This window comes from Pipra filicauda, unplaced genomic scaffold (genome assembly GCF_003945595.2).
Source record: "Pipra filicauda isolate LSUMZ 115617 unplaced genomic scaffold, ASM394559v2 scaffold42_size3861933_pilon, whole genome shotgun sequence".
NCBI lineage: Eukaryota > Metazoa > Chordata > Aves > Passeriformes > Pipridae > Pipra > Pipra filicauda.
In genome coordinates, this window is record NW_024104565.1 from 3225326 (window position 1) to 3240383 (window position 15058).

At 33.8% G+C, this 15058-nt stretch overlaps 1 protein-coding gene across 6 annotated transcripts in view; it reads right to left on the reverse strand.

Moving 5' to 3' along the window:
• Positions 1–15058, reverse strand: part of ADGB (androglobin) — a 108723-nt gene that overhangs the window by 45505 nt on the left and 48160 nt on the right. For all 6 annotated transcript variants that reach the window (XM_027739531.2, XM_027739533.2, XM_027739535.2 and 3 more), the window contains 5 exons: positions 8624–8669; positions 6535–6703; positions 4611–4674; positions 2891–2993; positions 1707–1848 (listed from right to left, as the gene is read on the reverse strand). In XM_027739531.2, the coding sequence (XP_027595332.1) occupies positions 1707–1848; positions 2891–2993; positions 4611–4674; positions 6535–6703; positions 8624–8669 (524 nt within the window). The remainder of the gene's footprint in view (positions 1–1706; positions 1849–2890; positions 2994–4610; positions 4675–6534; positions 6704–8623; positions 8670–15058) is intronic.

Consider the following 15058-nt stretch of genomic DNA (forward strand, 5'->3'; position numbering starts at 1 on the left):
GGATTATATTTAGCTACACTTGAATCATATCTGCTCTAGAAAGCTTAGAGAAGTCATCAAGTGTTCTGGTCACGTATTACTTAGGTCCAAATTTCCATGTTTGCATTGACAAAACAAGGAAAACTTAGTTGAAAAATAATTGTGTCAGGCTTGATGAACACTACTGAGTGACCATTATATGGAGGAACTGCAGGCCAAACTGCCCAATCATAACCTCCTAAGGTTACCAACAGAAATTCATTTATGACTGAATGCCATATACTCAGCTCATTCTTGTTTGCCTAACTGTATCCTATAATGGTTTCTAATCATAAAAGAAATCATTCCTAGCTACAGTTACACAAAACAAGGGATTCATGCTTTTCTCTCTAGTCAACACTGTCTTGCTGTCCCACTGAAATACTTGAGGAGCTGGCTGATACCAAAGCCTCATGGTCTCAGATCATTTACAGAATTGCATTTAGCTGCAGAAGTTCATCCAGGCTGTAGCTTCAAAGTGTTAACCAGGAATCCAGTGGTGAGAGTAAGAAAGGAGAGCTACTCCCACACACACACTCACATTTTTTAATTGCATCTTCTTTCAAGTGAAATTTAAATGCCCCCTGGCCACTAACCGACAGTGTGAGGAAAGTGCCTTCCTGGCTTAGCAAGTTCCAAATTCTCATTTGGAATGAAATGGGAAAGTGGTCAATAAGCCCATTCATCTCCCACAACTGCTGTAAATTAAATCTGACTGAAAGCCTCCTGGCTCTGCCTGAAGTAGAGAGAATCAAAGAGGAGCAGCATATAAATTTGAGCTGCTTGTATCTCTGTTAGCTTTGAAATTTGCAGGTGCAAAAAGATCTACATTTTTGGGCTTCCCTACAGGACAGATGTATGCAACTTTTGGAAACTACATTAGGAAAATACATGTGGAGGCAGAACTAGCCTACAAACATAAAAATAACTATTCCAGTTTTAGTCTGAATCAAAACAAATAAAGAGCACTATTAAAGATCTTTAATTCAGTATGCTATAATATTGGAGTATTTTCTTGCTATGCCTATGTATTTGAAATCTTACTTGATTTTTCAAAAAATACATTTTGTCTCATCTCTTTGAGATTAAACTGGTGCTTCTATACTTTTCAAAAAGTAGAAGCCTCAGTGAATGAGTCAGAAACTTTATGCTTATGACAAGATATGAAGATGTCATCTTCCTGGTTTGCCCAGAAGTATTTTTAGAAACTAACAGATAACAAGAGCTCTTGCTTTTAATCTGTTTCTTTATTTAAATAGTCAATGCTCTACATTGAAAATTTAGAGTTACATGCAAAGAGACATAAATCATATTAAGAGCTATGTGAATGGGAAGCAAAATATGCAAGGCTTCATGAATAGCCTTAGGATTTCTCTTGTCATGTTTCATAAATCCTGTTTCAAGAAAAGCATTGAAACCTCCTATGGTATTATCATGCTTTTACAGTTCCACTAAAAAATGCTAATTCTTAAATTTTTCTTACTACTCCAGGGAACATTTCAAAATCATTCTAGTTAGAATGAAAGTTTTGGTAAACTCATAGTTTTGATATTCCAAAAATTTAGTTTTAGAAAATAAACTCTTACTGTGTAAAGTAAATGATCATCTCAAGCCTTAGGACTAAAGCAAATGATCATCTCAAACCTTAGGACTAAAGCATCAGGACAAAAACAAAGCCTCATACATACCCAGCAGGAAGATTTAACACAGTAGCTTTGGTTGCAGATGTATGCATCTTTAACACAAGTTCTCCAGGAGTCACAGATTTCCAAGAGAAACGTTCAATCGTCAGCACACCCTTTGAAATACTAGAACATTCTTGTTTAGTTCCTAGATTAAGAATAAAAACCAACAAAGCAAAACACAACCCACACAATATTGGGAGGGTGAATAACTATAAAATTAAGACAAACATGGAATCTATAGCTACTTCACAGCCAGTAAAGTGGGAACTTAGGCTTTGCTAACTCAGAGAAAAAAGCCAGTCACTTAAAATGCATAGGTGGCACAGAATACAGCTTATTTGTGCCATTTGCTTTAAAATAATCGTTAAAAAATATGTTAGAAGAATGTGTACATCAGACATCTTCCAAGTCATTTCAGACTACCGTAAAGCTCCATGGAAATCCATTCTGCCCATATGCAAAGGAAGGAAACAGTCATAAAAAGCTTATATTTATTTATATTTATATTTATAGCTTATAGTTCATTTTAACCGAATGGTCAGTCTGGGTTTTTTAAGCTTTCTTTTGGTTCTCTCTCCACCACTCTGGATGCACTAAAATTACATTCATATCCAGTGTTTAAATATCTGGCTAACCTAAGCCAATTATCATAACATGACTTAGCTTTCCTGAATACCATTCTATTTTTTTCATGAAATACAAGTGATTTTTATTTAAATCTTCTCAGTTGTTGGATCTTGAAAGAAACCAAGTTTAAATGTACTTATGATCTTTCTATGCACCAGTTTAAAAATAATTTCAAAAATATACTTCGGTTATATTGCTGTTTTTATGGCATTATGATCAGCTAAGGTATAAAGCAGATTGCAGGAATGGAATTTGTAGAAAAGAAACTCCAAGAAACACAAGGAAATCCATACTAGAAATATAGTGATGAAAAGCTTGCAGCAAATCATAATAAACAGTAAAGGGAGGGATCCTTTCATGAAAATATTCACCATCAACATGAAATAACAATGAAGTATTGCTGGAATACTAGTGTATTTCTTAGAATCAATTTGGCTATTTAATACTAAACTCTCAAACTGTGCCCAAATACACAACAGCCAAACACAACAGCACAGACATATTCAACATAATATTTAATATTTAAAACATTAACGTATACTTTTCTGTGTTGGCCTTACCTTCAGTATCATCCCAGTGCACTAACGCAGAAAAGCTGACTATGATTTCAGTGGGCATCAGACTGTCCACAAGTAAATAATAGATGACTTGGTCATTAGTAAACTGCATAAAAAAACAGACACTGGTTCATCTTTCATTTTCATTGAATACTGTCCGACTGTCCTTATACAAAGTATGGCTAAGATTTCGGATATGGTGACCTTAGCTATAGAAGGAGGAGCAGGTAATTAATTGTCACTACTTCTTCCAAATTTCAGACATGTTATTTAGGCCCAGAGCCTAATGCTGCAGGTATTATAATGTTCAGAGATAAAAGGAAACAGAACAGTTACTTGAATGAGAATATGTCTACTTTTATGTAATATTCTTCATATTCATTCTCAATTTAGTAGTTCCACTTGCGAAACAACAATGGAAGATCAAAACTTTTTTTGCTGCAACTTTCTGATTGAAACTAATTACAATAAGCTTGAAAGAAATATGTACTTTTTTAATTTGTAGACATGAGTGATTCTTTCTCATAATGGTTTTTTTTCTAGAAATGTCTAAGGAGGCAAAATTTTTCACTCACAACTTTGCTACATAATTCCTATGCCAATATTAGGAACTACAGAATGATTCTGCTGTTCCTAGAAATTCTTCAAAATCTGAAGCTAAATGAGCTTCTTTCTTCAGAACCGTTACAATACATGTCTTCCTGGACTTTCCAGAGTCATATAAATCCAGTTTTTTGTATTTGATCCTATATGCCAGTACTATTATCTTCCTATCATAAACGAAAATGTTCTTTTATTAAGCATCATACAGAATTTACCTAATGGTGTAAATGCCTCATCCGTACCAATGTAAAAAAATTAGAATGGTTTTACAGCAAAGGGTTAGGTTTTTTTGGCACAACAGCACACAGGCTTACATGCTGATTATGGCTTGTGAAAGTATATCGTGCAGTCATTAGGAAAATTTCTTGTGATTACAGAGAGGTGTGAAATTGCAGGTATACTACAATTATGAAGCATAATACATGTAGTTAACCTTCTCAGTACAGGATTTTACAGAAAGTTCATGCCAGGAATTTACATTTGGTACTCTACAATTGCACTTCAGATACACTATAAAATTAGAGGCGGAACAGAATATTCAAGCATGTTGAATAACCTTCTGATAATATGAACTAACGGCAGGTTTAGAGAAATTCCATAATTTCAATGTAATTAAAGGGTACTTTTAACCCCTGCAACAGGATGCTGTAAATAGCTAAAGGTCTTAGCATTTAAAGAGAAAATGGAGGGCTATGCTAAACAGACTCGTGATTTGGGCTTTAGGTGACAGGGGCAGATGAAGGAGAATGAAAGGGTAGATTCTGCAGCTGAATCATGATTAAATTCAAATTAGACACTGAATTGTTATAAGGTAGATTTAAATCAAAATTAAGATGGAGATCTGATTCACTATCAACTTGCATTATTTATGTAATCCATTTTTTTGTTATTGTGCTGTAGTACTCTACAAAATTTTTTCCTTGTCTTAAATACAGTGAAATACTTCTGGATATTTGCTAGCAAACTTATATTTGTATTGACTACAATAAACTTAATGCATTATTGTTTTTCAGTAATGGCAGTTCTATGTGATCTACCAATATCATTCAGGATATATGTATTACCTATTTCTGTAAGACTTCGACAAAGATTAAAAAAACCCAACGATACAGTCATATACCTTAAAATCTGTCTTCTGATAATTATAAGCATATGTATGAGGCTTGTGGAAAACATACAGGTTCCTAGGGAGAATACAAAATAGAATTATGTAGGAAAATAATCAGTACAAATTATATATTTCAGGTAAATGTCTATTTAATAGCATATTAATTTTACTTTCATAAATGAGACTCCCATGTATTTCTCAAAAATGGTTCAACATTTTTTCATTTCATAAAAGGGGAATAGAATTCATCTCCAGAGAAAGCAGCTGACATTAATTTTTATCTTTGCTGCATTTCTATAGTTTTCCATTGGAGGTCAGGCCACTAATATGCTCAATTTCAATCTATAAATGGTGACATGCTAATATTACTCTAAAACTTCCATTACCGTCTGAAAACTTACCATAATAAAGTATAACTGCAAGGAAGAACTATTTTATATACTTAAGTAATGTGCTTTTTCAGTTCTGCGCTGTTTGCACACCTACAGAAAGCTATGTAGCTCCTGACAATTTTTTCTGACCTTGATTTCACCAAAGGCAACATAAACGACTTCAGCTTTAATTGAGGATGGAATTGTGATGTGAACTCTAATGTTTTGGTTACTCAGAAACGTCACAGGAATCCTGATCCATTGCTGACGTATCAATTCCTACAGTGGCTAAAATTTTTCTCGTTTCTCAAAGTTTGATATGAACTATGAACATTCATCTTATTTTCACTTTGCCTGAGATGTAGGCATGTCAGACAAGAAAACACTTTCAACTGACTGATAAAATGAAAATATTAGGTGCCTAATTTCTTCTGAGAGATAAATTCTTCCAAGATCAATCGAGATGCTTTGTTAACAGCTACTTTATCAGTTCACTGTGAAAATAAACTCTCACTTATTTAGAGATAAGAACAAGAAACTGAAAAATGCTTTATACCTTAATTAATAATAATATTGGTCTACAAAATGTCAACAGTACTTTAACATTTGGCTAACAAGTTAGAAAGTTCATATTTCACATTCTCTCCATATGACACCGTGAGCAAGACTTTGAAAGGAAATTACATTGGTTATGATGCTTTTTTTCTGAAGGCCCTATCTTCTGGTATCTGTGATTAACTAAAAGTAACAGGCAAACCTTAGCAAGGCCTAAACTTTTACTTCTAGTATTCCTGTATTGCTAGCTGGTATAGAAGTTACACATTTTCCTTTAGAGAGGGAGCAGAGTATAATATCTGCTCAAGAAAACACCCACTTATGAAAATAAAAGCTTCACAAAGAAATCTCAATTACAAATTCAAACCAAAAAACTTGGGTGGATTTTCTCCGATAAAATTACTCCCCTCAGCAATCTTAGATTCTCTAAAGTATATATATATTGTACCAGTCTTCCTAAATCTTAAAGGCCGAAATTGAAGATATGATGCTACAAGTACACCAGCTTTTTTTATGTCTGCAGAGGTATAAATGGCTTTGGATTATATTGAAAAGGGAGTGAAAGAAAGCAGCTAGTTGACCAAGCTAATCTAATGGCAACTGATTTCAACAACCTTTTTCTTCTTTAGAATTGTGTTGTTCTGATGCAGACTGTGTGCCCAGTGGCTGCTGGGTCGGGTATGTGAGCACCTAATGTTGGCACACTCCACAATCTACAATCTTCCACCCCCACTTCAGTCTGACATAACCTTTATGGAGCTGCTGATGGTGTTCTCCACTGTATTCTGGAGGACACACCCAAGGAAAAGAGCAGGGCTGCAGCTACAGGCTCCCTGTCAACAGGGACAGTAATTCTGGTCTGAAAAGTAGCCTTGAAACCACCCTGAAAGGCAGGACAGTTATACAAAGAAGACCTGTTAAGATATAATTTTTATATAGTCATGTTATGAATTTTACCATTGTTACATTGTATGTTTTATGGAATAAACCCCAAACTCTCTATTCCTTACTGGAAACAAACACAGAAGTCTTCAAAGCTAATCCAGGTTTCCCTGGAAACAGAAGTCTTTTCTGACTCTGTTTCTTCCTTTGATTTATCTCCTGTCTGGTTCTTCATATCAGTATCAGCTGTTTCTGACACTTGTTTTGCAGCAAAACCGATATTCTTACGTAATTCTTCTAGAAAGATAAAAAGACATACAGAGCCAATACAGTGACAATATGCACATTAAAGAAGTATCATTCTTATAAAAAAAAAAAATATCCTAAAATTACAGGAAATTATCCATACATCTCCAAGTTCAAAACCAAAAACTATCCCACTAGTCTAAAAAGTTCAAACTGTGATTGAAACAACTCTATATGGAAATACAGAGTTTACACCTGCAACTGCTTAAGTAGTCTGCCTCAATAGAAGGTTTAATATGAGCTCGTTATGTACATATATATATGAATTCTGCAAACCTAAAGTCATCTATATAAAGAAAAATACATCCCTTTTCCAAGGCTCCTATTCAGTGAAAGGCTGATGGAGCAGTATCATAAAATTTTTACCACCTACAGAAAATAAAAAATACAGAGAAATGTGAAGGACACCAGATTACATGAACTTTCTTGTAGGAAAATCAGAACTAAAGTCAGATTCATACCAAAAATTAAACAGAGAAATGTCATGTAGACACATTTTGTAATCACTCAATAACTTTTTAAGTTGTGTTGTAATGCCATTTTCTCTGCATTTACTCTGTGAAACATACATATCCTGTATACACTGTACAGTAATGTCATACTTAATTCCATCACGATTATTTGAAATTTCACTTTCTGCTTTTGCCATTTTTAACCTGTATTTTAGTTTCATTATCTCTCCGCACAAATACTGGAACAGCAAGATTTCTAAGAGACAACAGATAATCATGGCAATAACATGATAGTACAAACAACTTCCATCAGATTCAGTATCTGCATCAAAAGCAATTGGAAATCATAGAAAAGCACTTCACCTAAAGAAAACTACTACTTTATTGTAACAACTACACAGACAGAATAAGTGCAACTGTATGAATTTTTGTTTTACAACAAAGCACAATTAAGTGTAATTATATGTTTCAGGACAAATTTCTTATTCTAATAGATATGCAAACTCATGATTTCCTGTGAAAATATCTAAATTTGTTGGGTGAAATTACCGGGCTCAGTTACTGTAGAACTTGTGAAGTTGTCCACATGCTTTAACTGAGAGGATATTAATTGTATTTCTCCATTATTGGAAGTGGGGATCACGGACATTTTACAGAGAACAAAGTAAAAATAAAAAGTTTTTAAAAATGGCATTTTAAGCCTTTTCTGCCCATGAGAACAAAACTTCAAAAATGCTTAAAAAGAAAAGATGCACTGCATAGGCTTCTATGTGGACTGAATAGTTGAAAACCAAAACCAAGATGTGTGTCACATGTATGAATCATGGTGTAAATGATGCATGAATACTATTCATGTATTTCACGTCTTCCGCTCTGAGATTCACTTTCAGAACTCTGGTAAAAGGAAAGGTATTTCCTAGCAGTCAGTTTTAGGACCCAACAAATTTGTGCACCCAAAAAATCTGATCACTTTTAAAAAGAAGGCTCTTATTTTTAAACTTCTCGTGATCAAATCCTTCAAACATTCACTTAAACAAAGAGATATTCATTTGGATAAGATTTTGAATTCTCTTCCAATACTGATCTCAAATACATTTCAAAGGAAAAGTTTATTAAAATGAAATTTGTTGGGGTTTTTGTCATTTTTCAGTAAAAAAAAGAAAGAAGTACAGTTCAGAATAATTAGGAAAAGAGCTCAGTGTACAAAATCCACTTTATTTTACTGGAGAGTGGTTTTTTTCCAAAATATTCTTGTAAATTAGGAGGGTTTTTTTAATATCAAACTGGAGATTCTACTCTAAATAATTAAACATGCTAATACCAATTCTTTGAAATCTTTCCCCAGAAAGCCAACACCCATAAATAAGTAAGACTCTGATATATATACAGGAGGATTAACATTGAGGCAAAACACTACGGGAATGGCAGAAGTCTGACTATAAACTTCATACACACTTACCTTTACCGGGTTTCTCTGCATTTTGCTGGCCAAAGGGAGTGGTCTCCTATATGGTGAAAACAAAAGAAAACAAAACAAAACAACAACAACAACAAAGAAAAAGAAGAAAAAAGCCAACAATGATAATTATAATCTTGCAGTATTTTGTTAAAGAAAATACTTGATTTTGGGGCAGTCCTTCCAGAAACAAAGGAATGAACTATTAAGTTATCACTATGGTTTCAGTTGGTTTCTTAAAAGAAAAATAAAAATGGTAAATTTCACCATAATACCAACATATATATGACCATTAGACAGACTGATGTGTTTCTAGAGAAGTATGTGTGATCTGGAGTCTGAGATAAAAGCTGTTTCATATGCCTACCGCTTCGCTATCAAAACAATGTTCTTTGATATTACTGGTTTTTGACAATCAAATACGCTCTATTCTAAAAACTAGTTATTCCTATTATACAAGCAATTCTGGTTTTTTGTGTTTCCATTCTTGAGAAGTATATGGAGGGCTCCTTTTCCAACAAGCATTTCTTGCTGTGCAAGTGACAGTACACAACTGTCATCAGCAACAGCATGCTTGATTACAATAGCATCTTTTGTTTCCTATCACTGCATAAATAAAAAGTAGCCTGCTCTTTTTTAATGTTTTTGGCAAACAACTTTATCCTGGTCAATTCCCCCTCCAAGCCAGAGCTGCTGAGCTAATATGAATGCAATAGCTGCTTACACTTAAAGCTGAAATCAAGTTAGCCAGCTTTTCAGAAAGTCCACTCGTTATATTTTGCAAAGATTTGAGAGATTAACATCTTTGATTTAAAAATATATGCCTAATCATCATTTCAATTGCCCTCTTGCCTGCAATATGACATACACTGAAAAAGACTCACTTTCCACTTTTTTTTTTTTCTAATGAGGTAGAGCAGGAGAAAGAGATTCCACAGTTTCCAGTTTACTTCCTTTTTGAATGTAGTACTATTAATGGGTTGGTTTGACTAGCTTTGCCTTTGCAAAGTCAAATATTAAAGCCTAAAAAGGCTATTGCAAACAAATTTGCAAGCTTCTTTTCATCCCAGGTCTCCCTATAACCAGATTTGTCACCCTTCTCCCCACATCTTCTACATGTATTCAAGGTGCTAGTGCTGAAACTGGTAGCATTGAGCAGGCCAACAGCTGGACACACACAGTGATTTTCTACTCTGCATTTCAAAGAGGAGCTGTGGGAGCTATGCTGACTTGGAGCTACGTTTATGCTTTCTCAATACAATGTAAAAATACATTTTGAGGGGCAGACTGACCTAATTTAGAGTCTGAGTTAGACTGATGGCAGATCACAACAACCTAAATCTTGTACCTAAATCTTGTATAAGGTCATTGTGCTGTAAATCCAGGTCTGCCTCAACCCTCCTATAACAGACTACCCTTCATACATAATATGAAGGGACCTGTGAATGTTTCCTTAGAGGAAAACATTATGGCTTTTTAGTTTAATTTCCAGCTTCAGTAAAAGTCTTTCTGCAACCTTTTTTACAGAATCTCCATGGCCCCTGAACAGGCTCAGGAGTCTTATCTCTGCCAAAATTGTAGGTGTTTGATAATCTCTGAATTAAACAAAGGAAAGAGCTGAGGGAACAAACTACAAATTTAAGAGTCTCTATCCCAAAATAGGAAGTACCAAATAATTTAATACATATAATTTAACTGCAATATTGTTTATTGAGAGAATTTGGAAGTCCCATCTTTGTACAGCATGAATTGGAAATTCTATTCCAAATCTGTTATGTGTTTTTTAAAGAACATTCATAAGTCAAAGCTGGAGACAGATCTAGTATAAAGAGCAACAAAGAGAAAAATACAGACATTGCTGAAATTGTTACCAGTTGGATCAAGAATTTAGTAATTGAAATATATTATGTTTTACATGTTCCTTTTTAGATTAATTTTTCATTTTTCTAGAGATGAAAAGGGCACTATAGAATCTTACAAGTACCTATGTACTTCAGCTCCTGTTTTCAGAAATCTGTACACACAACTGTTCAAAACAAGTCAAGTTGTGATCACTTATTATGTCATGTCAACAGTCATACCTCAACATATGAGTCTGAAAAATCTCAAGTAACACATGGACTATCTCCTCCCTTTAAACTGTGACTTTGGAAGTACATGCATAGAGCTGTCATATCGCTGCATGTGAGTCTACAACTTGAAAGATTCCAATATTGCCAAATTTCTTGTAGGAGTCACAGGATTTACCAAACAGATACATGTTAGCTGTACAATTTATCAAGTTTCTTCTCAGAAATCCTGGGCATGCCTGAAGTATAAAAAAATATGAGATCTACTGTATAAGCCTTGGAGATTGCAATGTTGGCACAAGTCTAGCACTTTCTGCCCAACATACTGTTCATGGACAGTACACATGATCCATACTTCTAATGTGGACATGTGGTAGCTTAATATAGAGCTACTTTGTTGGTATTAACAGCTGCCATCAGGAAAGCCTGGAGAGATACAGAAACCCCCCCAAAACTGTGTCAATAGAACTTCCAGTAAAGAAGGAGAATGTACTCTGGAAAATTGGGATGTTTGGTAACGTAACTTCAGCCAATCTGAGCTGTGAAAGCAATCTAACCACAACTATGTAGAGACTCCTTTAGGCTCATTTACTCAGATTTTGGAGTACAAACATAACATAGTCAAAAAGCTGTCTGCTTTTCTAATGATACGGGATGTGTTCGTCTACCTAAACCTCACTGATCTGGAGACAACTGGAGTGTCAAGAAAGTTCTCATTCTGTTGTACTATTGCCTCATCTACAGTGTTTAAGACATAGACACAGGAAGAGAAAACAAAGGTATTTCCTCCTTAGTGAACACATATTGCCTGAAAGGTCAGATTTGCTGCCACAGTATCTGATAAAGAAAGAAATTTTAAAAGACTTGAATCCAGCTGTGAAATATGGAAGGATGCACACAGATTCTGGGAGAATTACTTATTGTTCTCCTTCAGTGAATGGGAAATCAGAATGCAAATTGTGAGAAAAATTCCATGGCTAACTTAAAAATCTGAGTTATAATCTACTATGTTTTATAATCATTAATGAATAATTGTAAAAAGAATGGTAATCCATAAATTTATAGCTATCTTATTAATTTCAAGGGGTCGTTTGTATTTTTCAGCCTCCTGTCCAGTATGTACATGCAAGTAGATAATTGCGGGCCCGTCAAAAAGTCTCTCTATACCACAAATGTCTAAATTTGTGTCCTTCTTCTCAAGTCCCTGTTCTAATTCACATGCCTCATATCTCATGTATACCTTTTTTCTCTCTGGAAATAATATGCAGGCTGAAGTAATTTTCAGAACTGTAAAATTTGTAAAGAAAATAGATTTTTTTATTTTCTACCTAGTACTTCTCTTGACTCAATCCCAATTCACTGGGTTTATGAAATATATCACAAGGATTAGAATGAGATGAAGAAAAAGCTTATTATGACACAATAGTCTGTAGTGTTTATGGGGAACATGAAAAGAGCACACAACAGAGCACGCAAACTAAATATCAGTTGTAAAGGAAAAAGACTGAGTTTGAATATATAAAAGGATGGACTGAAGTGAGAAAAATGAGGTAAACATCAAAGAACAAGGGTATTGTGTTTATGGCACTGGGAGAGAGTTGAGACTTTAACGCTTTTGCTTTAGAAATCAGCATTGCCAGGGAGCTTGACACTGAAGAAGCCACAAAGAGAAATCAAAGTGTTCTGCTTAAGATTTATGAATGTAGCAATCAGGTCAGTCTGTTAAGATATCTAGTAGCCATTGCACATACTGATGGTAAACATATTTGGATTGGATTGTCTTGCTTAGTTACTGCCCAACATTTCCTCAAACAGAACACATAAAGTTTTCTTCTCAATGGAACTGGAGATAACTTCTATTGAAGAATTCATCACAATGAAGAATATTCAAGTAGGCTTTTGAGCAGCAGATTTACAAGAAAACACTACTCCAAGATAATCTATTTCTCAGAAGCATTTGACAAAATTACTGTTGAATAAAACTGCAAGACACTGTGTAATTTACATATGATGACAATTTTGGTTTTTTCCAGCTACAAAACACTTCTATATGTATTTCAATGCATTCTACACATATAAATTACTTCTCTTTGTGTTGAGCAAGAATAATAGAGAGCCTCTCCATTAAACAATTTGGCCCTAAGTCATGCAGGTTTTAAACAAAAAATTAATAAAATGTATTTTCTTAATAACAGTGATTCAAGATCATTTTAATTACCAAAATAAGATATTTTCAAAGATTTTTTTTTCTGAATGCAAATCCAAAAAGCTTTCAGAACTGTAAAATCAGAGTCAATGGGAAATTCATGGGGAAAAAAAAAGTTTGTAAAAATCAATAATAAAACATTTTTATTTTTTTGCATGAATACTTCAGGGACATGAAGGATAACGGCATGTCTTTCAACTTTATATTCTTCAAAGGAGGTATATCCAGGTTCTAAAATTTCATCTTTCATTTATCCCTAGTCTCTGTGTCTGTGACAACAGACCTTAGGAACAGTGAATCAGATATTCAGTTATGTTACTTCATACAGTTTACATTGGAATGAATTGAAATATGTCAATCTAAACTTGCTGAGCATCTGGCACAGCAGTTGACTGAATTTCAGTCAGTTTAAAGCATAAAACTGCTGCATTTACCAAATCTGTATCAAAAGTTTTAAAGCAGAGGTCTCCTGAATAACAATCACACAGTTTAAAATGGAGACAAATTCATTCACACTTAGTATACTGCAATAAAAAATTCTAAAAATTAGCAATAATCTAGTGAGTTGGGGATATCAAAGTTCCTCTTTCAGCGTTTGCTTTTTTAATCACTAATTGACTTTTTTTAAAAAAAAGTAGTCATGCATATTGTTATTTCAAGTTTTATAACTACAGAAAGAAAGCCCTCCCATTATGAATCTCCCAGAAGTATCCACATAATTTTGCTAAAAAAATTTAATATGTGAAATAAAGAAAATTGTTCTGCAAGATAAAAACTATTTTCAATTCCAATCTGTACAAATGAAGTTCTACTTGCATACTTCATCTATTAATAGACGTAGCATTTTTCAGCTGAGATTTAAGCTGAGGCGAAAGTAAAGTTCAAGTATAAGTCAATTAGCTGCTGATGACTTCTTACATTTCATATTTTAATCAGATTGCCATCAGCCTACATTACATTCATGTCTTCTTCCAACCATTCCAGTTTTATCAATGTCTCTCTTTCTTGTATTTTTTTACTTGTCCTTGTCTCACCTTGACTGCACGTCCCACCATAACAAATCAGCCTTCTACATCCCTCTTGGACTAGGGGAGAAAATCTAAGTGGCATTCCAAACTGCTTTTATGCTTCCAGCACATAAACGTCTATTAATTCATAAGTAACCAAATCTATATTTTTACACCTAGAGACTGAAGTAATGAAAGCAATAATTATTATATAATATGCTACTTACAGCTCCTTTTTACCTTTCTGCTTTTGTAATGATTTTTGTAAGTTGCCAGTATTAAAAAGACTTTTGAAGGTGAAGCACTATTAAAGTACTAATTAAGCTATTGTTTATAAAATGTACACAAAATACTGAATAGCTAAATATAAATTCAACTGTAAAGTATTCGCCTTCACTAGAGAATTGCCTTATTTTAAAATCATTAATATCCAGTAGTGATATCCACACATGTACATTTTCTAGACACACAATATAGATATAAATCTGAAATATAAAAATAGTGTAAGAGTGTAGCCTGCAGAGGAAACATGTGAACAGGCACTCCAAAAGTTACATAAAAAATTATTTCCCATTTATTTCAAAATTTACCAAACTAAATTTTGTTTTGCTTGTTCATGAAGGTACCTCATGACATACTATCCTTAATAGTATATCTTTGGTCCTCAAACACATTTTGTAACCCTACAAACATTTCCTATATATCAACCAGATACCACAAACGTTAACCCCAAGTATATTTATTGGTTTGTCCCAGAAAATGACAGTAGAGATTTTAAAACAATTAGGTTGTCCTTACTGCTGGACTGCATGGATAAGGACTTGGTTGCTGTTTTTCCTTTACACACAACCATGAATGAATACATTTTATAGGTTATTTTCTATATTGTAATACAGTAATGATATTGAATATATTATATATTATATATTCAACATGTAATGACATTGAATTTAACATATATGGAAGAAGTACTCAGTTTTTACTTGGAAGGGCAAATAAATACAGAGGGAGGAACTGCAGCAAACATTTACAAATTGAAACATCATCTTCCCCCAAATATAATTCGATTATTGAGTCAAATTCAGATTTTGAGTATAACATCACTGAAAGTACTTACATGTTCCCTAGACTGCTTTTTCCCTGAATTTTCTTAAAG